Here is a 22629-nt window from a genome sequence, read left to right on the forward strand (position 1 = left end):
GTGCTCTGTGGCTTCTGGAGGGAAAGACGGACTTCGTGGGTGTCCTGCCTGGACCTGCAGAAGCCGCATAGTGGCTTCTGTCCAAGGTGGAGAGAAGTCGACATTTCTGGAATCAGACCATCACAGGACCAGATCATGGGGCGAGACCCCTCAACAGACTGCATTTCCACAGCTTTCGGGTATCACCACTGTCCACGGGACTGGGGGCCGATGGGTGGGTTTCTCTGGGCAGCCCTCTGCGTACCTGTGCTGGGAACATTGCCACTATTGACACTGGATGGGGTCAAAGCATTTAAAATTGTGCCTGCACACAGGGAGGTACTCAGGTAAGTACTCGTTCAATTTATGTCACTCCACTGTGAGTTAGATTAGGGCCATGGCAGGTGGGGACCAGAGTGGAAAAAGACATGTTTCAATGGAGAAGGCGCAGCCCAGCCTGTAGCAGTGCTGCGGGGCCAGCCCTTGTGCAGTGCTCAACCTGCGCAGCCCTTGGCTGTTGTACGAAACGGGCGCTTGTGGAATGAGGAATTAATGAACGTAATTCCAACAACAACGACAACAAAATCCCAAGCGGTTTTCACCTTCGCGTCAACTGAGGCCTAGGAAGTACCCAGCCCAAACCCAAAATGTCAGCTCTGGCCCTCCAGGGAGGGGCCCACGAATCCAGGGCGGAGAGCTGGCCCCACCTCCATCCGTGTGCGGTAAACAGGTGGAAAGCAGTCTAAGGCGTGGCCAGTGCGGGACAGGACGGAGTTCCAGGCGGCTGGGCTTCCCCTGCAGAAGGAGGAAGCGGGGAAGAGGTGGGTGCTGGCTGCCGAGTCGCCCGCCGCCTGCAGAGGGAAGCTAAGGCTCCGGAAGCGCCGGCTGCCGCCAAATCCGGGAGGCGCGGCGCCGACCCGGCCCCGAGGACGCCGGGATGGTCTTCGCCGAGCGCCGCCGGGTGGCGCGGCGGGCCCCGAGGACCCCAGGCTCCTCTTCGGGCGGGCGGGCGGACAGGGTGGGGGCGCGGGCGGCGGCCCGAGCGCGGCGCGTGACGCGGACGGACTGGGCGGGGCGAGCGCGGACGGCGCCGGCGAGGCGCAGGCCCCAGGCTGACCGAAGCTTGCCGCCGCCGGGGCTCGGCCCGGCGCCCAGGGTCGCAGCCCAGGGGGGGACGGGACGGGAAGGGGCGGCGCGCGCCGGAGGGCGCCGGGTCGGTTCACCGAGCCGGCGGGCGCTGGCCGGGGAGGGAGCGCGGGCGGGCCGCTCCCGGGCGGTTGTCGGCGGGTCGCACGGCGACGCGCGGACGGCAGCTGGACCCGGCCTGCCCGCCGCGGCTCCGCGGGAGAGGGGTGAGGGGCTCGGGCGCCGCGGGGCACGTGGAGCCCGGCCGGAGGCTGTGTCCTGACCGGCGCGACTGCGCGCGGACTACGCCGCGGTGGCCTCGGACGCGCCCCGCGCAGCAGCCTTGCGGGCCGGCGCCGAGGACCCGACCGGTGCCGCGCGCTACGGCGCCTCCGGCCCAGCGCTCGTTTGGTGGAGAGCGCGCTTTCAGAAGTTGGGGGCCTTTAAAGTTGACGTTGGTCGTTTGAAGACGGGTGGGAAGAGCCGGCCACACTGCCGGGGGTGGTGGCGATTTTCTGCCAGGGCTTCTCGCTCGCACCCAGGACGGGCGCCCCGTCTTCTGTAGTTGGTACCCCGCCTGCGGAAACGCTGCTCCCCGGGAGCCAGGGCGCGCGACCCGCTTGGAACCCGGGTGGGAGTTTCACAAGACCGGTGGCTCCTGTGGCCTCGTCTCTGGGAAGTCAGCGCAGGCCGGCGAGTTCCTCCTGGTCGTGCGGAGAGCTCTCCCCGGATGCAAGCGCACCAGGCCGACCAGAGCCACAGTGCAGAGCCCACCCCCACCCACCGGAGCAAGTCCCCAGGAGCCCGCGGGCTACAGATTTCCAAGGGCCTGGCCACAGCTGCGGGCCGGGCCCTCCGGGTGTGTTACCTCATCCGAATTCCAGGCCAAAGTGAGCAGTCTGGGGAACGGAAGCTGTTTTCCAGCACTGCCCCTCCGCCGAGTGAATATTAGGCAGTAAACAAGATTTTATATTGACTGAATTCACAGCAGCACAGAACCTGCATACAACAGGTGGCCCTAGAAAACTTACGAGTCACCCAGGCACCTGGCTTCAAAATTAAGCAATTAATTTTTATTTGGGCAGAGGCTTTGAAAAGAATCTTTTTTTTTTTTCTTTTTCTTTTGGAGATATGAGTCACTGTGTTGCCCAGGCAGCTCTTGAACTCCTGATCTCAAAGTTATCCTCCTGCCTCTGCCTCCAAGCCAAGTAGCTGGGACCACAAGTGTGTGCAGCGGCACCCTGCTGTCCCTGTTGCCCTCTTGCAGGGGTGACACACAGCCAGGCCTATGCCATGGGGAGCCCTGGGGAATGCCGCCAAACCCTGTCACAGAAGAGGAAACAGGAGAAGAGCCAGTCCTGTCGCTCTCAGGGCTCCCTGCTCATTACTGCTGTCCCCGCAGGCCACCCGCCACCATGGCCCTGGTCAGCATCAACGAGCTGCCCGAGAGTATCCTGCTGGAGCTCTTCACCCATGTGCCTGCCCGCCAGCTGCTGCTGCACTGCCGGCCTGTCTGCAGCCTCTGGAGAGACCTCATCGACCTTGTGACCCTCTGGAAGCGCAAGTGCCTGCGCGATGGCTTTGTCACAAAGGATTGGGACCAGCCCGTGGCTGACTGGAAGATCTTCTACTTTCTGTGCAGCCTCCGCAGGAACCTCCTGCGCAACCCATGTGCCGAAGGTGGGCTGAGGCTGCCACTTCCATCCCTTTTCTGAACCTCAGGGCCACTGCACTTGCTATTCTGGTCCTGGAACACCTTGGTTCCTCTCTCTTCTTCAGAGACCTGCCCTGACCTCCCATCTAAACTCAGTGCCTCCCACCTGTCCTTACTGCCCCGTAGCAGCACTGTTCACACTACAGCTACTTTATCCCCCTCTACCACAAACCTTGAGTTGCAGAGGCCTAGTGGGCGTTGTGTGCCACTCTACAGCGCCCACAAGGACGCCTTCACGTGGCAGGTGCTCAGCAGATGCTCACTGGATGAACACACTGCAGATCTACCTGTTCTGAGCTTGGTCCAAGCCCCCTGATGCTTTGCCAGGGCCTCCTCTGTGCCAGGCACAGAGAAGTAGTACTCTCTTGTGTTTCCCGGGGGTGATTCTTGATTTTCTTAATCCTTCCTTCATTCAGCACCTACCATGTCCAGAGCACCAGGCTCCTTGCAGGCCACGGTGGCAATTAAGAGGCCTAGTTTCAGCACTTAGTCATTTTCATCATTGATTTTCTGTGTGTCCTGGTTAGGATCTTGGGAGTTGCCCATTAGGGCAGCTCCGTTTGCTCAATGTAGGCCCTGGGATCTGGAACTGACAGCTCTGAGGGCTGGTCCTAACTGGTGAAGGCTCGGGCCCTCAGGCCCAGTGGCAATGCCCACTCAATTTTCCTGCCTGCCCCAGATTCCATCCAGAAGCTGCCCAACCCAGCTGCCAGCTCAGCCGGCAGGGCCTCCCAGAGCCTGGGCTGGACCTGCATCTGGCAGTGGTCCCCCCAGGCTTGCTTGGACCTCCCTGGGCCTACGCTGAGTGCCGGCACAGACCCTCGATTCTGCATCAATCTTGGTTCTCTGCTGGGAGCCCCCAGAACACGTGGGGGATGGGTGGGGGCTCCAGTAGGGTGAGCAGTGTGGAAAAGCGGCCCTGGTCATGGCTCTGGACAGCCCGGAGCACTGTGGTCTTCTCAGCTCCTCCAGGCTCAGTCTGCAGGGGAGGCGCTCTGCACCTGCCCAGCCCACTTGATAGGTGTCCTTCCGATGGTCACTAGCCCAGGACATCTGACTCACACTGGGCACTCTTGCCACAGGTAGAGTCGTATTGGAATCATAGCTTCCCACAAACCCTCCTGTCAGTCCTCTCGGATTGTGGTCATGTAGCTAATTGAGGTCCTCTCCCTCCTGGACATCAGGGGAGGCCAGTGGTCAAGTAAGTGGCCTGCATTAATGGAACTCACATCAGCCCTCAAGATCGGTACTGTTGCAGGCTCTGTGAAATTTATTTTTTAAGAACTGAAACCGCACCTTAGGAGTCAAGCCAGAGCAGAGCCGAGTGGAGGGAATGAGTCCCAGGCACAGGCGAGATGCTCTTCACGTGGTGGGTCCTGACCGTGGCTGCAGTGTCCTTGAGAGGGAATAGGCTAGGTGGCCCTTTGGCCCAAAAGCCCCAGAAATCGGCACAAGCAGGCCCTGCCTCAGAGAAGCTGGCTAACCTCCGTCTCCCCACAGTAGCTGGGGAAGGCGGGCCTCATCTTTCCACAGGGATCTCACCTCAGCTTCCATTTCTTCTAGAGGATATGGGGTCTTGGCGAATCGACTCCAACGGGGGGGACCACTGGAAGGTGGAGAGCCTCCCTGGAGAGCATGGCACAGATTTTCCTGACCCCCAAGTCAAGAAGTACTTTGTCACTTCCTACGGGTAAGACAGGCCGAAGCCAGCAGGCTTGTGTTACGGGCAGAGGACCAGCACACCTTTGCAAACCTCAGGCCTACCCGAGGGCCTCTGGAAGCTCAGGGGAGGCCGTTCCCAGATACACTCAGCGCCCACAGCTTCCTGTAACCAGCGAACTTGATGGCCAGGTTGCCAGGCAGGGGGGAGGTGAGTTTCAGGCAGCCAGGAGTCCACCAGGCAGTAAGATAGGTCAGGGCATCCCTGATTTAGGAATGGAGTCACAGAGGGCCTTCCATGGCCCCTGGGAGACCGGCCTTTCAACTGGGATTAAATACTGCCCAGGCCCATGTGGCTCAGCCCACCAATAGTTTCCCCATGGGTTTGCACTGGAGTAGAAGCTGGAGTCCTGCAACAGTAGAGAGCAGCCCTGGGCCCCTGGGCCACCTCGTGGGCCCACAGGGGCTGCCACAGCCCAGCAAGGGAGGGTTCTGCTTAGCACACCTGGGTGACAGCCTTGCCCTTTGCCCCCAGCATGTGCCTCAAGTCCCAGCTGGTGGACCTCAAAGCTGAGGGCTACTGGGAGGAGCTAATGGACACGTTCCGGCCTGAGATTGTGGTGAAGGACTGGTGAGTGGGGCCCATGGCCAGTGTTCCCTCTGTGCCTTCTCTCTCCTGCCACAGCCACTGGTTCAGAGCCCTCTGTCCCAGCAGCATCCTGGGGCTAGGGCTGCTTGCAAAGGGATCCAGCACTTGTCCAGTAGCACCCAGTCCCGCTACCTCCCCACAATGTGGTCAGTAGGATCCCTCAGCCCATTTGCAGATGGGAGACTGGAGCCTACCAATGAGTTGTCACTAACAGGCCTGGAAGCAGCAGAGGACCCCGGCCCTCTGGATTCCGTGGACTCGCTGCCCTTGCGTCCCAGGCGCTGCTCCTCACCTGCTGTCTTGGCTGCACCCGCCCACCCTGCAGCGTTCACCAAGCTCCTGCTCTGCACAGACCTGGGGGCTGGCTCGGGTCATGCGGGAGCCCGGCCACACTGAGTGGAGGGGTGACGTTTGAAGGGTGGCTAGTTGAGGAGGCCCCCAGCTTGAATGCTGGACCACTGAGGCACACAGATAACATGGCGTGGACAGAGGGGCCTTTGTCTCTGTAGAGGACCTTTTATTTCTTGAGGTCAGATCTCTAGTGGAATGCTCAAAAGTTGCCCCTTTCCTCAGATGGGCCTGCCGGGCCTCTTGGGCAGAGCAGCGGCAGAGGGTGCAAGCCTGGGGCATGAAGTTGGCCTGCCCCTGCCCCAGGGCCAGCCTTCCGTGGCTTCCAGCCACAGCTCAGAGCTCCCTGCTCCCCAGGTACGCGGCCAGGGCAGACTGTGGCTGTTCCTACCACATCCGAGTGCAGCTGGCCTCCGCTGACTACATCGTCTTGGCCTCCTTCGAGCCCCCACCCGTGACTATCCATCAGTGGAACGATGCCACGTGGACCGAGGTGAGGCCTCACCTGCTGCCCACCCTTCTCCCAGGGCCAGGATGGCAGCAAACAAGGGGCAGGACCCGGCTGGAGGAGGGGTTGCTCACTTCATCCCCATCCCCAGTTGCCGTGGTTGCTTCCCCTCCCCAGGTCTCCCACACCTTCTCAGACTACCCTCCAGGCGTCCGCCACATCCTCTTCCAGCACGGGGGCAAGGACACCCAGTTCTGGGCAGGCTGGTATGGTCCCCGTGTCACCAACAGCAGCATCATCATCAGCCCCAAGACCAGCAGGAGCCCGGCTCCCTCCAGGGCTCCGCCTGAGACACTGCAGGGGCAGGAGGAAACTTCCTAGTGGCCCTTCCCACTTCATCTCCACGGGCCTGAGGACAGTCCATTGTCATCTGCAGCCATCCGTCCATCCTGCCTGGGACAGCCAGAGGTTCCCTCCAGACAAGAGCTGAGCCTGTGGCGGGCAGTGAGGTCTCTGCCCGCAACTCCAGCCCCCGTTAGTGTTAACTGACTGTCAGACAGTGCCGACGTTTTGTCAAAATAAATGTTTTCAGTAAAACCAGCCTGGGGTGGAGTGTACAGGTGGGGCGGGGTGCCTGGCACTCTGGTAGAGAAGCAGCCCTCCTCGGGTTGGCCTGCTGCATCTGTCCCTCCTGCTGTGCTTAGTGACAGCCCAGTCAGCCCTTGGGGCCCCTTTATTGAAATAACTCACAGCACAGTATTTGAGACAGGCAGTGTTGGCCAGCTGAAGCCAGAAGACCGAGACATCTCAGTTGCAGTGTCCCAGCTGTCCTCCTGCGGAGGCTTCCTCCATGAAGGCCACCAGACCTGAGCAGCCCCAGGCTGGAGGGTGGCGTCCGTACACAGTGGCAGTAAGAGCACTTGGAGTCAGGGTCGCCCTGCAGTGCTGCCCTAGGCTGGGGACCCCAGTCTGACGTGGCATCACTGGGGTGGCAGGTGCACCTCAGCTGCTTTTATGAGCTCGTTCTTCCACGTAGAGCTGCATCTAATGAGAAGAGGCAGGCAGCCCCAGTGAGGACCACCCGGCAGGTGATCTCCGCCAGAGGTGGAGGGGGGATGGGAGGAGCCTCCCTCAGCCCCGCCCCAAGCCTTGGGCTGCCAGGCCTCCAGAACCTCCTGAGGTGAAGCTTCCTCTGGCTTCCCTGCCCAGCTCACCTTTAAGATGTCTGACGTCATGGTCTTCAAGGGGATCAGCCGGGGGTCATGCATGTGGACATCCTGCTCATCTGCCAGGATCCAGGGGAAGTCCTAGGAGGGTGACCCAGAGAGGGTGGGACCCCGGCCTGCCCTCACTTTGCAAACCCTCCCCTCCAGAGCTGGGGTCCTCAGAATCCCTGGGCAGCTGCTGGCAATGTGGATTCGCAGCCTTCTCCACCAGGGAGGCTGGAACCCCACGTGACTTCCAAGCCCCAAGCACTGATTCTGAAACGGTGGGTAAGGACCCCTCCCTCAGGAACCCCACTTCAGAAGAGGCAGGATGAGCTGGCAGCCCCAGCACGTGGCTCCATCTGGGCTCCTCTCAGCTCTGGGTGCCCAGATGGAGCAGGGCCAGGCACGTGGCCATACAGTGAACACATGGGAACCTGCCAGGTGCCAGGCACTGCCGTCAGCACCCTGAGTACATCAACCACAACACCCTGTGCCTGCAACTGTGGCATCATGCTTTCAGAATCCCCCAGCTCGGTGGGGCTGCAAATTAGTGCAGCCACTCTGGAAAGCAGTGTGGAGATTCCTTAGAAAACCTTGAATGGACCCACCATTTGACCCAGCTATCCCACTCCTTGGCCTATACCCAAAGGACTTAAAATCAGCATACTACAGAGACACAGCCACATCAATGTTCATAGCTGCTCAATTCACAATAGCCAGACTGTGGAACCAACCTAGATGTCCTTCAATTGATGAATGAATAAAGAAACTGTGGTATATGTATATATACACACACACACACACACACACACACACACACACACACACAATGGAATATTACTCAGCTATAAAGAATAATAAAATTATGGCATTTGCAGGCAAATGGATGAAATTGGAGAATATCATGCTAAGTGAAATAAGCCAATCTCAAAAATCCAAAAGACGAATGCTCTCACTGATAAATGGATGATGACACATAATGGGGGGTGGGAGGGGGGCAAGAATGGAGGAAGGAGGGACTGTATAGAGGGAAAAGGGGTGGGAGGGGTGGGGGGAAGGAAAAAATAACAGAATGAATCAAACATCATTACCCTATGTAAATGTATGACTACGCAAATGGTATGCTTTTACTCCATGTACAAACAGAAACAACATGTATCCCATGTGTTTACAATAAAAATAAATTAAAAAAAAAAAAAAAAAAAAAAAGAATCCCCCAGCTGCCATCCTGCCCACCCCACAGACCGGTCTCATCTTACCTTAATGACTTGGATCTTCTCCATGTTGCGGGTGGCAGCTTCTCTCGTGTGCACCAGGACTGTGAAGGTGCAGCCTGGAGAGGCGAGAATTTGGTCAAGACTGGGCCGCCCCGTGCCTGTCCTGGGCCCAGTCTCATCCCACCCCCCCACGATGGCTTGGCAGCAACCCTGTGGTACAGAGTGTAAATTAAATGCTAAGAGGCTCAGTCACTGGAAGACAAGCCAGGGGGAGTCTCTCAGGGAAGCCTCCCAGAGGAGATGGGCAGGAAGGTCAAGCCAGGGTCAGCACAGCCAAATAGGGAACACAGAGCCTAACTACACCAAGGGGTAGTAGCAACCTGGGGGGTTGTGGTCCAGGACAGCATCACACACGCTGATCTTCAGGATGAAGGCTCGGAGCAGCTGTTCCACATGGGACAGCAGGGAGTCTGAGCTGAGAGTGAGAGGTCTCTGGTCACACAGGTGCCCCTCCCACCAGCAGGCAAGCTACCTGGAAGCAGAACTGGGGCCCAGAGCCCCTGCACTGCCTTGGAGGGTGCCAGCCCGGCCCCAACCCAGACACATGGAGAAAGAGCAGAGGCCTCCCTAGTGGTTCTAGTGTGGAGTCAGGCAGAAGAACCAGGTCCCTCCATACCAAGAGAAGGACACCAGGACAGGAGGGGACAGGGCTTCCCTGAGGCCATGTGGCCAGTGGGAACAGGTTGGTGCCAGGGCCAGCACCCTGACATCCCCAGGAAGCATGCATGTGCCCAAGGTCAACTTGTGGTTCACTATGGACTGGACCCTAGACTAAGAAGTTGGGAAACTGGGCAACCCTGAGCAGCTGTGTCACCTCTCTGGACCTTGGTTTCTCCATCTATAAAGTGAGGTTAGGGCTAGCTGTCAGCAATGCTAGGATTTTTTCAGGTGTGATACAGGAGGGTGTCCGTGACAGCTGTGTACTGTCCACAAAGATGTGGCCACCCCTGTCTCAAGAAATGGCATGCTTAACAATTTCTCCTCTCAGGCATTTACCAAGGTAGTCAGGGGCGGCCTTAAGTGGGGGCAGAGGGGTCGCTGCTAGAGACCACAGCCAGCGCAGATGGCAGGGATGGCAGCCCACCTGATGGACAGCAGCGGAGGCTGAGTGATCTCGAAGACGAACTTCTCCACTGGGCGGTGTTCTTTATCCAAAATCACCACCACCACTTTCTCCACTTCATTCTGCAAGGGCAGGAACCCCTGCTCCAGAGCTGGCATCCTGTCCCACCCCCTCGCCCCCTCCCTGCCCAAGGAAGGGTGGGAAAGGCACTCCCTGGCGGCCTCTGCCATTAGCTTGAGGCCCCTAAGAGCCCATGTTGGGTTTGTGAAGTTCAAGTTGGCACCCCAGGACATGAGAGGTACAGGCTGGGAAGAGAGGAAGCCACCATGGCAGTACAAGGGAATTCCAAGACCAGGACAAGAAAGGAGAGGACACCTGAGGGGCCCAGTCCAGATAGAAGTTGCTGGTGAGGGGCCAGACATGACAAGAACTCAGACCCGCTGGGGCAGCCCCCACTCAGCCAGCCCATCTAGACCAGGTCCCCAGGCTCCCAAAATGTGGCCCACATGCCCTGGGGCCTGTCACTGGGTAGGGGGTGGTCTCTGGAGTGCAGGGAACAGGCTTCTGGGTGTTAGAGCTATGGGGGCTCACATGGTCCCAGCATCAGCCCATTCCAGAGAACAGACGAGGGTGAAGTGGTTGGAAGGGCCTGCGTCCCCTCACCTTCTCCAGGAGTGGCTTGACGCAGTGCAGTGTGTCCTGGATATACTGATTCAGCTCCGGGTGGCAGGACATCTGCATACAACCCCACATGGCTGCTGAGGCCAGAAGCATGGGTGGGAAAACTGACGTGACCCCCCCCACACACAACACACCACTTGCCTTTGAACAGACACAGCAGCTCCCCAGGGCTCCCTGCCCAAGAGATTTGGCTTCCCCATCATGAGGCCAATAACTGTGAGTTTATCCATGGTGAAGGAAAGTTCAAAGCATTTAATATAACATTAGGAATTCCTGCATGGAATTCTCTGGAGTCTGAAAAGTCCCTAAAATTGTGCACCAATTTATATTTGTGCACATTTTCTCAGAGAAAGAATCCCAACAAATTTAATCGGAGAGCTGGGGTTGTGGCTTAGTGGTAGAGCACTTGCCTCACATGTGTGAAGCACTGGGTTCGATTCTCAGCCCCACAATATAAATAAATGAATACAAGGTCCAAAGAAATTAAGCAGAGTTTGAAAATTAAGCACTAAGGAGCTGTCTGGCTTTGGGAAAATAACTTTTCTGAACTTTAATTATTTCATCTGTGAAGATCTCATAAGTATGTACCTAGGACACACTGGTTGCTATTTGGCTTTTTTTTTTTTTTTTTTTCCTTTCCCTGGGTAGCCTTTAAGTTTGTATCACTTTCAATATTCAGTGGTCATGTATTCTAATGTGCCTTCTATGGAACAGGCACTTCTAAGGACTGGATATAGCACAGCATGTTTATTGCTTTGTCTGCCTTTTAACCCAACAATTCATTAGAGAGCCAATGAATGGAGGAACAAGGTACTGGAAACTTCTGGGAATCCTCTCCCCACACCTAGGTTCCCCTCTGGCTGGCTGGCTGGCTGGCTCAGGAGCTAGCCCCCTCTCCCCCTACTGGGGATTGAACCCGTGGCCCTGCACATACTAGGCAAGCACTCTATCACTGAGTCACATCCCCAGCCCTTTTTTATTTTTTGAAGCAGGGTCTCACTAAGTTGTCCAGGCTGACTTTGAACTTGCAATCCTCCTGCCTCAGCCACCCCAGTAGCTGCTCGCCACCATGCTGGTTGCAGGAGCTCATTTAGAATACCACTATGTCCCCAGGGCAACTCTAATAGGGGTGGGGTGGTCTCTAACTTCTGGCAAGGGGAATTCCCTTCCCGAGGGAAGGTGAGGGAAAGCCCTACAGTCACTGCAGGGCGACCAAGAGATGCTAGGAAAAGCGGGGACCTGATGGTGGAAAAATTGAAGGAAAAAAAAATCTACCTTTACCCGCTCTGAGATTCTGGGGCGACGAGTGACCCAACCCTGGGTGGGCGCTCACCTGGACCGGTACGTTGTACTTCTTGCGCTTCTGGAAGATGCCCACCGGGTAGACCTCGCGCACGTAGAGGATCAGGTGCACGGCCACCTCCAGGAACTCGCAGAGCACGTCGGCCACCACTGCACAAGGGGACAGTGGCGGTGCTCTCGGGGAAGCCCGCGGCCCAGACCCTCCCTCTGGGCCCGCAGGTCCGGCTCCCTACCTTGGCCGAAGTTCAGGTCCTGTCGCGTGAGCGTGGTCATCCTTCCGCTGCCTGGGGGCGCAGGGGGTAGTCCAAGGAACCGGCTCGCCCCCGGCCCCGGGCCCCGATCCGCCCTCGCCCGCTGCCTCGGGGACAGAAGCCCAGGCGGCGCCCGCCAGAGGGCAGGGCCGCGGACGCAGAGGGAGCCTGCCCGCCGCGCAGGGCCGGGGCGGAAAGTGCGGCCCGCGGAAAAGGCGGCGGGTCCGGGCCAGTCCGCCCCGCCGGGGATCCCGCCCTCGCCCCTCCCCGGTACCGGCTGCGGCCTCGGCTCCCGCCCCGGCTCGGGTCCGAGTCCCAGCGCGGGAGCCACCGGCCCTGCGGTTCGCGCCTCCCGCTCCGCCCGCGGCTTAGGCGCCGCTCGGTGACGTCCGCGGCGCTCGGGAGGGTCCTAGCGCCGCCGTCGGCCACGCCCACCCCGGCGCTGGCCAACCCGGGCCTCGCTGGGCGGGTCCGACCGCAGGGGCGGGGCCTGAGATGGGCGGGGCTAGAGAGGGAAGGGGCGGGCCCAACCCGGGCGGCCGCTGTGGTACTGGCCCCGAGGGAAGCTGAGACCTCCCTTCGACTTCAGGTGGGTGCGACGAAAGAGAACTAGTCGCCACTTCCGCTCGCTAGGTATTTTCCCCTCCAGGGTATGTCTTGCTTTGGGAGGGGCAGAAAGGAGGAGGAAGGAGTTGCTGGTGAGAGCCAGGTACAGGACACAGGTGGAAACAGGACAGCAACATCTGCTGCCAGCCCCAGAGTCACCATCCCCAAGACCCTCAGACACCCAACTGACAGAGAATCCTCTGGCTTGGGGGCAGAGACAGGGGACCACTGAGGTACACCCCGAATGCCCCGCCCCACTACTACCTGGAACCTAAGTGCAGCCTGGCTTGACCGCCCAAGAGAAAAACTTCCCCACTTTGTAACAGTAGCTGGCCTCTGTTCCAACACTGGGCACTGGGTTCCTGGGCTGTCTCACTGAATCCTCAGAATAACTCCACGTGGCTTGCTAGGATCCTCCCCTTTCTGAAGATGAGCCCAGTGAGGTTCAGCAGGGGAGAAAAAAGCTATCCATCACACAGCTGAGGGGAGGTACCTTCTGCCATTACACTTTACTGCTCTGGAGTCCCCCAGAGGCATGGTTGCAGTCTGGAAGAGCTGAAAAGGCCTTCAGAGATCATGGTAATATTAAAATAAACACCACTGTGGATTGAGCACTCCGTATGTGTCAACCCCTGATTTCTTTAATTCCCTCATTAGCCCTAGGAGCTAAGTCTCCATTTTACAATCCCACTTTGTGAATGGCAAACAGGCCCAGAGATGTTCCTTCAATTCACCAAAGTGCTCTGATGCCTATTTGGACACTAGAGCTTCAACTAATTTCCATCTCCCCTCTTAGGATTTGGATGTGAGCTGTTTCCCAAAAGCTCCTCTGTGAATACAGGAATATTCCAGGGTGAAATGATTAGATTGAGTGATGTAACCTCATCAGTCCATCCTAGTTTGAGTGGACTGAGTGACTGGGTAGTGACTATAGATAGACGGGCGAAGTCTGAAAGGGTTCACCTTCCCTGCAGTCCCTGTCCCTTGCTGTGCTTCCTGGCTGCCAAGACCTGAGCAGCTTTCTTCCCCTTGTCCTTCCACTAGAATGTTCTGCCTCACCGTGGAAGAGCAATATACTCAGCCTACCGTGGACTGAACCTCTGTAACCATGAGCCAGAATAAGCTTTTCCTCCTCTAAGTTGTTCTTGTGGGGTATTTTAGTCACAGGGACACAAAAACTGACTAATATACCCCTTTGTTTTACAGATGGGTGGTCTAAGATCAAAGAAGCTGCTGTGGAGTTACAGGCAACACAAGCCAGGAGGATTTGGTCTTGACCTCAAGGATGTAAGAGCTTGTTAGGAGTCCCATCCCTGTGTTGGCACACAGATCTAGCCAGGAAGGTTGACCCTGTGCAGCTCATGACTGGATGGCTCCACCCAGGTGCCTTCAACGTGCAGCTAGTTGCTTCTACTGCGAAGGGGTAAGTAACCTGGCTGACTAAGCCAGGCATGGCAGCAGAGTATTCTCAATATGCAGTCTTAGGAAATCTGCATCCAAATCCCCAGGGAACCTATTAAACAGAAGGCCATCCAGATACCCTGACCTACCTGATCAGGACGCACAGCAGGGCACTGGCCCTTTAACAAGCTCCCCAGGGGCCTGGATACCCAAGAAAGTATGGAAATTGCTACTGTAGTTCATTCGCATTTTTTTAAATATCTTTTTTTTTTTTTTTTTTTTTTTTTTTTTTTTAGCTTAGGGGCACTCGACCACTGAGCCACATCCCCAGCCCTATTTTGTATTTTATTTAGAGACAGGGTCTCACTGAGTTGCTTAACCCCTCACTGTTGCTCAGCCTGGCTTTGAACCCTCAATCCTCCTGCCTTAGCCTCTTGAGCCGCTAGGATTACAGGCATGTTCCCCAGCACCTGGCTAAAATATCAATGTTTAACCCAAAAGAGAGGTGATTTTGCTTCAGGAACTGATACACCTGGCAGCACATTTTGGGCACAGCAGTGTTGGGACTCTACCCATATGACATCATGTAGGAAAGGACCAGTTCCACACAGAACCAGCAGCTCTGGTGCGCGTAACCCGGGGCTCCTTCAGATTTCATCCTTACCAGGGTTTGACTGCACCAGAAAGTGAGGGTCCCTCTTTACCCCTCTCTGGAGGCTGGGACCATGGGACCATCAGGGGACCTCTGCATGGGTCTCTGTGCCATCTGGTCTTTCATATCTTAATCGTGTCAGCATGATGGATGGTCACAGGACTCAGATTACATTATGGGGTTAATTTATTACATTTCCAAATACCCATTTGCTGGGAGACTGTTTTTCAAAGTTACTTGCGTGTTTTTCACTGTAATGAAATGTGGCTGGGAGGGAAGGGTGGATGCGAAGGAGGAGAAAGAGCTTATTTGCCCACTGGAGCAGGCCCCTGAGGATGAAGGAGAAACTCTCCCGAGAGACATCAAAATGGAAGCAGAGAGAAGATGAGGGGCAAGGCAGGGTAAGCACCAGGCCAGCAGGGACTAGGGCTCACCCAGGCAGCAGCAGAGCGCTGGGGTGGCTGAAGAATCACACTGTAAGCAAACTGGGTGAAACAAGATGCAATGAAGTGTCCAGACCCCCAAGATGCTTCCTAAGCTCACTCCCATAGCCCCCAGGCTGATCCCAGGCTGGAGTCTCATCCCACCTTGCCTGAGCTTCCCGGGACACCAAACACACGGGGGTGGGAGAAGGAGTCTGACACACAGAGTGAGCCACAGAGCCTGGGACAATCCCACTGACGCTCAGGGGTCTCACCAGTTGGGATAGCTCCTGAACAGTGACCCGGCCTCCTTGTTCTTTTGCATTGAGCACCACACCCAATGCCTGACCCAACTCAGGTGCTCAGTGAGTGTGCGTTAAATGAGTGGACAAAAGAATGATGGAGGAGGAAATCATGGCAGAGGGGCTCATTACCACCTGCCTGACTTGAATCCCAGCTAGGTCTGGATAAGGAGCAAAGACCTCTGATTTCGGAGCTGGGGCTGTGGTGTGGAGAGAAGCGCTGTTTTCAAAAACAAAGCAGGTTTTGCCATGTTCCCTACAGCTCTCCCTATGCCCAGCAGGCCTGCTTCTGTCCCCAGTACTGATCCTTAACCAACTGCAAGGCCCTTCTCTCTCTGAACCTCAGTTTTCTCCTCTGAAAAATGGGATAAAAGGCCAATTCCATGGGGATGAGTTAAGGAGATAATCTTTGCTAAAATATAAAATGCATAGTGCCTGGTATATAAACGCTCAATTGCTGGCCTTTATGTCAACAATATTGAGACCCACACTCACTATTTAATCCCCCAGAACAACCACTTTGGACAAGCCAACATCCTAACCATCCATTGCTGCACCCCCTCCCATTTCCATTTCCCACCCTGGTGCCCCAGGGAAGGACACGTATCCCTGTGGCATGAGAAGCCTAAAGATGAAGGGCAGGGACCAACAGAAGCTCCTCTCCTCCCTCATCTGGCCCTCTGGAGCGAGGCTGGCCTGCACAACTGCCCCTGCTCCTGGAGTCCACTGCTGACTGATCTTCAGCCAGCTACCCTGGACAGCTTCCAACACTTCAGCCAGACCAAAGCCCACATGTGCCAGGCCCTCGGCAGGGTTCTGTTGGTCAGGGGAACTTATGATCATCTATTCTTAAACTTTGCCCTCTTCTCAAATGCACCAGGAAACTAAATATCTTGCCGATTTTAGGAGTTTTCAGAACCTGTGTTGCCACTCTGGGCCACAAGAACCGCTGATCCAGCTCAACTACCTCTTTCAAAAGAATAACTTCTTGAGATATATTTCATGTCATAAAGTTCAGAGTTCACTGCGGGCAATTCCGTGGTTTTAATGCAGGCACAGAGTTGTGCATCCGCCACCACCACCATCTAATTCACTACTGAAAAAGAAAATCGCCCTTCGCCCAGCCCTGACTACCACCAACCTACCTGCTGCCTCTGTGGACTCACCTGTTCTGAACAGTTCTTATAAATAGAATCATACAACATGTGGCCTTTTAGGTCTTAGCACAGGTTCCCAGGTTCATCCAGGTGTGTCGTATATTGGTGCTCTGTTCTTCTTTATGGCCAAATACTATTCCCTTGTCTGGATCCACTGCCTTTTCCTTACCCTCTCCTCAGTTGATGGTATTCGAATCCACTTTGGCCATTGGACTGCCCCAATTTATAGATGGGAAAACGGAGGCCCAAAGTCACCATAGCCTGGCTGGGGAAGGAGTCTGGGTCTCTCCTATCATCACCTTTCCCATGGCATCACTTTGGAAGAACCAGAGAACCAAGTTCACACTTGTTGAAAGATCACCAAACAGCCACAGCAGCACTGGAGCTGGAGTCCCCAAGGTTCACCATCTGGCACATGAATGCCCTGCCCCAGCTTTCTCCTTAAGAGAAGAATCCTGCCCACTCCCAGGCCCAAGCTGCCATCACCTCTTCTCTGCCACACTTCCTAACTGTCCTCTCTGCTTTACCTTCTCCCCACTGAAATCTAGTCTCAAGCTTAGGAGTCAGAGCATGTCTGTTCTGCTCACAGCCCCCCAGTGGTTCCCAATTCAGATTGAAACACATTGTCCTGTGCCAGCTTCCTCTCTGACTTTAATGCACAAGATTCCTTCCTCAAACAGAGGAAGCATTCTCCTGCCTCAGGGCCTTTGCACTGGCTCTTCCTTTGAACTGCATTCTTCTTCCCACAGTCACATGACCCATAACCTCATTTTCTTTACCAAAAACCCAAAACCAAAAAAAGCCCACCTGCCAAATTGCCTTTCCTTTTATGCAAAACCACACCTCTTGGAACCCTTTTATGCTTTCTTTCCTAAATGTGCTTTAATTTGTCCTCCTAGCACTAATCACCATCTTATTATTTGTTAACTTGCTTATATTCTGTCTCCTTCACTAGAACTTAAGCCCCACAGAGCAAGCATTGATTCTTGTCCACCTCCTTTACTACCGCACCTCTGTGCTGGCCAGCACCCAGTAGGTGTTCAATAGGTCCTTGGGGAATGAATGACTCACACCTTGCAGTGAATAACAGTATTCTTTTCCCCAAACCCTTCTGGTGCGCATCGTGTTAATAATCTTACAATAACAATGGCAGCTAATTTTTCTGGAGGCTTCCTGTGGGCCAAGGCCTTAGGAATATTATCTTCTTCCACAGGCCACTACGACCAGTCCTGAACCCCAAGACCGGCAATTTGATGGGCTCAGAGAAGTTAGGCAACTTGCCCAGGATGGCCCCAGAAGAGGAACCCGGCATCTAGGCTGACCGCAGAGCAGTGTTCTTAAACCTCTAAGCTGGAATTTGTCACGCTCGGGAGAAATGGAAGCCGCTTGGCAAGCTCTGTGCGCTCAGCGATGCCGCCGCTTTCCACGTGCCGGGTCCCGCCCCACTGCTCTTTGATCTCTGCAGTGCCGGAGACCCCCACTGACCCCGTTGTGAGTTATGGGGGCCGTGGGACCCATAATCCAGCATTCCCGGACTCCCAGGGTCTGCAGGACTTGGCGCCCCGCGCGGTGATAGATGAGCCGGCTCCAAGCACTGGCTTTGTCCCGATTGATTGGGTCGAACTGAGGAGCTTCAGAGGCTTTGGACGAGATGGCGAGAGGCAGACCGTGTGTGTGTGTGTGTGTGTGTGTGTGTGTGTGTGTGTGTGTGTGTGTGTGTGTGTGTGGGGTGTCCTCCCTTCCCTACTAGGGCGGGGGCGGGTGCCGCAGGTGCGCTGTCGGCTCCCCAGGTGAGGTGGCAGCGCTTGGACGACCCTGTGCGTCCACATGGAGGAGACTTCGCCGAGAACCCCCACTCGGCGCACTTTCCGAGGCTACAAAGGCCCGCCGCTCCGGTCCCGCCTCCCCCGCCCGGGGCATTCCTTCCGTCCCATTTGACAGCCTAGGCGGAATAATCCTTTTGGGGACCCGCCGGCCCCTGCCCGGCCAGACGCGGCCGCAGCTGAGCGCGCCACCTCGATCCATTGTTGGGGTCCGCCAGGGACCCCCTGCAGCGGCCCTTTGTCGCCCGCTCCCCGCGGGGCCGCTACAGATGCGCCGCCACTGCCCGCGCCCCTCCCGTCCCACGCACCCCGGGCCCGCACCGAGGCGGCTCTTACGCACCGGGAGGAGTGGGCCCGCCTCGCCCGGTGCCCGCACGACCGCCGGGCTGCGCCTGCCTTTGTCTTACTCCTTTGTCTGCCCCGCGCCCTCGCGGCGGCGGCGCCTAGGCCTCTAGGGAGCGGGTCCCGAACGCCGAGCGCAGCTGGCGAGGGCGCGCCGGCCGGGAGCGCGCGGGGACCGGCCTGGCCAGGGCTGCCCCTCGGCGGGGGGCAGTGGAGCCCGCGGCCGGCGCCCATCCCCTGTCCCCTCCCCGTCCCCTCCCCGTCCCCTCCCGCGCGCTCGCCCCCGCCCCTTCCTCGCAGCCCCGCTCCGCCTGGGCACAGCCTCCTGCCGCCCGCGCACCTCTCCGCGCCGTCCTGGCTCCGCCGCTCGGCCCTCGGCGGCGCTCGGCTCCCGCAGGCGCTCGGCCCCGCGCCCCTCGGCCCCCTCCCCGCTGGCCGGACAGGTAAGGCACGGCCCGGCCCGCCCCTCGCCCCGCCCTCCCGCCTCAACTGGCTGCGCGCCCGGACAAAGGTGGGCTACCTGGCGCGCCCAGGGGCGGGGCGCAGGGCTGGAGGCTGGAGGTGAGGGTGCCGCGTCTCCCCTGCGCTCGGACCGTCGGTCCGTCCCACGGCCACTCCGGCTGCCGCCGCTGCGCCTCGCCGCGTGTCCCCTCGGTTCTTGGCTCTGCTCCGGGCCCCTCGTCCGCCCACCTGCCACCCGACGCTCACTTTTCCGCGTTCTGACCCTTCCTCGCCGCCCTCTCGGGGCCCGATGTCGCCCACCCGCCTCCGCGGCGCTAGACTTCTCCCGCCGCGAGCCAGTATCTCTTTGTCTCTCTGTCTCTGCATCTCTGGGTGGTCTCTCGGGCTGGGGACCGCACCGCGACCATTGGAAGAAGACTCGAAGGCTCCCTAAGTCGCAGCAGAGGTGGCTGCTGTCCCTTTCGAGGCCGGGGGCACTGGGGTGTGCTTAGGGAGCGCCAAGTGAGCCCGCGCGGTCCCATCCGCCCGGGCCCGTGCTGCACCCCAGCACCTAGACGACGCAGGGCTCCTTCCTCTGGGGGCTCTCTCCCTCCCTCCCCTCTGCCGCCGGGTCTCCGTCGGTGCCTGGGGTCTCAGCTGCCTTCGGAAGCCGAGGTTGGAGACGTGTGCTCGCCGAGATTTCCCGCCAAGTCTTCCGTGCCCACCTCTGCTTGTGCTTCCTCGGCCTTCCCCTCCCTTGGTGGTCGCCCTTGCCCACCTTGCTTCGCCAGGCTACCCACCTCCCAGTCTGGCGACAGGTGTCCCCAGCCGGTTCAGAACCATCCCTCTGGTGTCGGGTAGTCAGGGACTCTGGGAGTGATCTAGGACAAAGGAATGCATCTCTCTGAGCCTCAGTGTCCCAGTCACCAAACGGGGATAATAGGACCTACCTGTGGGGACGTGTGCAGAAATAGCGAGGAAAGCCCTCACATGCCCACACGGTGCTGGAGAAGGGAGAGGGGGCTACAGCCCTTGGGTGGGGTGGGGATATGGACTCCATAGAAACCGTCACAAATTCCAGGCTGAGAGAGGCTTCAGAGAAACCCTGACCTCAGCACCCGCCCATCACACCACCTCCTGCCCATACCTGCAGCCACACTGTACCATCTTTGCCTCCTCCTGTCTGCTTTCCTAAATCCAGAGTTTAAAATCAGAGTGAAAGGGGTCCCTGCTTTCCAAATGAGGTCAGTGTGGCTGCGTCGCTGCTGCCGGCAGCTGGCCGTCCATCAGGAGGCATCCATGTGGTTCAGCCCCATTCCCAACCCCTGTCTAGCACCGATTTCTTTTTTAATGATGCTAGCCCACAGGCCATTTCTCTTCCCCTGGGGGAATTGTCTTTCTGGATCCTGAACCAGCTTTTTAATTGCTCAAACCCCCTGATCATCATCTGTGTCATCAGAACAAGTGACACCACCCTGAGTCCCGCACTGATGTGGGACAAGTAGTCCAAAGAGAGTGGCTTCAGAAGAGGGAGACTCCCAGCTGGCAGGTTCTGGGCTGCCCTGGCTGTGTTTTTGTTTCAGCCTCAGCCAGGCTGACAACTGGAGCTTTCCTTCTAGAGAGGCAAGAAGGGGCTGGGGACACCCCCCACACACACACCCACTCACGCACAGGCACACACCCATCCAGACTCCTGCTCATGATCCAGCTGTAGCAACGTTGGCCCCTCAGGTCATCCCTGCCCCGGCCTGCTGAGGCCACAGCCTTGCTCAGGAAAGCCAGGTCAGCGGTTCCTGCAACCCCGAGGAAGCTCGTGGGGACCCTCCAGGACTCTTGACTCATAGGGAACCGATGGCGCCTCCTCTGCCTTCCGGATTCAACCCATCTCTCTCCACAACCGGAACCTTCAGTGGCTTTCTGTGGCTCTATCGGGCCTGCCTCTCTCATTCCCCCATCTACATCCAGGTGTCAGCAGTGCCGGAGGGCAGGTGGCCCCCAGGCCCTGGCTTCCTCTGCGATTCTGCTCGGGCTCTTCCCTCCATCTGAACTGTCTCCTCTTCCCTGTGTTCAGCCCGAGCGTGCCCATTCTTGCTCGCCAGGGCAGATGGCCCCTCCTGTGGAGAACATCTTGCTCTCCTTGCCTCCCTGTCTGGGGCTCCGCATGACATGATCCCCTGATCTGTCTCTGGAAACTGCTCTTCCCTCGGTGGAGGCAAGGTCTCCTCCCTGTGGCCCCTGTCTGCACACATTTGTTATCTTAAATGGCACCTGTGGCCAAGAGGGCAGGAATGAATAGACTATTGCAAGCTGCAGCTTCTTCCTGGGCCCTTCTGTGTCCTGCAGGCCAGGTCAGGGGTAGAGTCAGCCCCAGGGCAAAGGACTCTGACTGAGCAGGCTGGATGGGGAGCAAGCTGCCTGAAAACTTTTGCGTTTCTGGGGCTGTGCATCATTTTGGAAGATGCGGATGACCTCTATGCCTGATGATCGGGAGGGAAGTGACTCCCTGGGTTTACATCCCAGTGGGTCACTAAGCAGTGATATGACTTCAAAACTGATCTCTGCCAGGAATGTGAAGCAGGGATGTGCACCCAGTCCCCCCAACTCTGAAGCTTGGGAAGAGCAGGGCTCCCTCCAGAGAGGAGGCCTAGGCACATTGCATGTCATGGGACTGTCTGCTCTGGCCCATTGGGTTGAGACCTGTCCCCACTTTCTGCTCCCAGCCCTCTCTGCTTTTCCCACTCCAGCCCTTCCTCAGGGCTCTGTGGCCAGTAGGGCAACAGGCTCTCCCTGGGGAGGTCACGGGATGGTGGCTGAATGCTTGCCACTAGAGGTCCCCCACCCGGGTTGCAGCTTTGGCAATCCCACTCTGGCATTGACCTGCTTGATGGGTGGGGACAGAGCGGTGGATATGAGGCTCCTGCTGGAATCCCAACAGGTGGATGGCTGAACTGTCGCACCTAAGGTTTTTAGGTGTCCTGTCTGTGCCAGGCTCTGGGTTAAGCCCCCAGCACATGTCACAAGTGCCTGAGAATCACAGCAGCTGCCCTGGGATTAGTTACTGGCGTGAGGAGCAGTCAGAGCAGGAGACCGATGTGTGCATTTTTTTTTTTAATATTTTGTTTTAGTTGTAGGTGGACACAATACCTTTATTTTATTTTTATGTGGTGCTCAGGGCCTCGCAGCTCTACCATGTGATATCGGGCTAGTCCCTCAAATCTTTGTCCTGATATCACCATGGAGCCATTGGGACTGATATCTGAAAAATACTATCAACTTCAAAAGTCTAAATTAGAAAATATATAAAGCTTTAGGCCTAAAATAGCATACCCAATAAATGCTACCCAAAGATATTCGTTGTTCAGACTTGGAACTGAAGCCCAGAGAGGTTAATTGGCTTGTCCAAGGTCACACAGCTATTAAGTGTTGGAGTCAGGATTTACATCTGGAGCCAGGTTTGTCTGACTCCAGGTATTTTCCCACTCCATAATGGCCTCTGCCAGAAACCAGACAGCAGGCATTTTGTCACTTGAAGATTAAGTGATTAGTCTGACCAAATGGCAAATGATGTTAAATTGTCCAGGCAGCCCAGTAGTGACATTTGGGGAAGGCAAGGGATGGGCATCCCCCACCAACTCACCTACCTGCTTAGGGGGGTGTTGAGTACCCAGTCCTGCAGGAGCTGAGACCCAACCTCAGGAGGTGGGGAGGACGGAGGATGAGGAGCACAGAGCTGGAAGGCCCTGGGGCGTCCAGGCCTCTGGGACGCCTCCGAGTCTCAT

At 57.3% G+C, this 22629-nt stretch overlaps 2 protein-coding genes across 4 annotated transcripts; one reads left to right on the forward strand and one right to left on the reverse strand.

Annotated features, from left to right (window-relative positions):
* The first annotated feature begins 6 nt into the window (after window positions 1-6).
* FBXO6 (F-box protein 6) lies at window positions 7-6523 on the forward strand. Of its 2 annotated transcripts, none has more exons than XM_079143211.1 (6): window positions 7-326; window positions 2507-2784; window positions 4352-4508; window positions 5013-5108; window positions 5832-5967; window positions 6100-6523. In XM_079143211.1, the coding sequence occupies exons 1-6, from the start codon at window positions 136-138 to the stop codon at window positions 6301-6303; spliced, it is 1062 nt and encodes a 353-aa protein (XP_078999337.1). In that variant the 5' UTR covers window positions 7-135; the 3' UTR covers window positions 6304-6523. The 2 variants fall into 2 exon arrangements, with proteins under 2 accessions (XP_078999337.1, XP_078999338.1); XM_079143212.1 differs by having other exon boundaries at window positions 4382-4508.
* Window positions 6524-6640: 117 nt separating this feature from the next.
* Window positions 6641-12112, reverse strand: MAD2L2 (mitotic arrest deficient 2 like 2). 2 transcript variants are annotated; one of them, XM_079143372.1, is made up of 9 exons: window positions 11979-12112; window positions 11687-11737; window positions 11485-11603; window positions 10134-10205; window positions 9492-9592; window positions 8728-8822; window positions 8390-8463; window positions 7137-7229; window positions 6641-6966 (listed from the first exon to the last, which is right to left on the reverse strand). In XM_079143372.1, the coding sequence occupies exons 2-9, from the start codon at window positions 11724-11726 to the stop codon at window positions 6925-6927; spliced, it is 636 nt and encodes a 211-aa protein (XP_078999498.1). In that variant the 5' UTR covers window positions 11727-11737; window positions 11979-12112; the 3' UTR covers window positions 6641-6924. The 2 variants fall into 2 exon arrangements, with proteins under 2 accessions (XP_078999498.1, XP_078999499.1); XM_079143373.1 differs by having other exon boundaries at window positions 11687-12080.
* Between the last annotated feature and the right edge of the window lie 10517 nt (window positions 12113-22629).

The sequence above is a fragment of the Sciurus vulgaris genome (assembly GCF_902686455.1).
Source record: "Sciurus vulgaris genome assembly, chromosome: 1".
Classification (NCBI taxonomy): Eukaryota; Metazoa; Chordata; class Mammalia; order Rodentia; family Sciuridae; genus Sciurus; species Sciurus vulgaris.

Coding starts and splice junctions, on each gene's coding strand:
- FBXO6 (XM_079143211.1), top strand. CDS start 136: ATGGGGCGAGACCCCTCAACAGACTGCATTTCCACAGCTTTCGGGTAT. Junction 4,509..5,012: donor TACTTTGTCACTTCCTACGG/GTAAGACAGGCC, acceptor CTTTGCCCCCAG/CATGTGCCTCAAGTCCCAGC. Junction 5,968..6,099: donor ACGATGCCACGTGGACCGAG/GTGAGGCCTCAC, acceptor TCCCCTCCCCAG/GTCTCCCACACCTTCTCAGA.
- MAD2L2 (XM_079143372.1), bottom strand. CDS start 11,726: ATGACCACGCTCACGCGACAGGACCTGAACTTCGGCCAAG. Junction 9,593..10,133: donor TCAAGCCACTCCTGGAGAAG/GTGAGGGGACGC, acceptor CTGCCCTTGCAG/AATGAAGTGGAGAAAGTGGT. Junction 8,464..8,727: donor CCTGGACCACAACCCCCCAG/GTTGCTACTACC, acceptor TCGCCTCTCCAG/GCTGCACCTTCACAGTCCTG.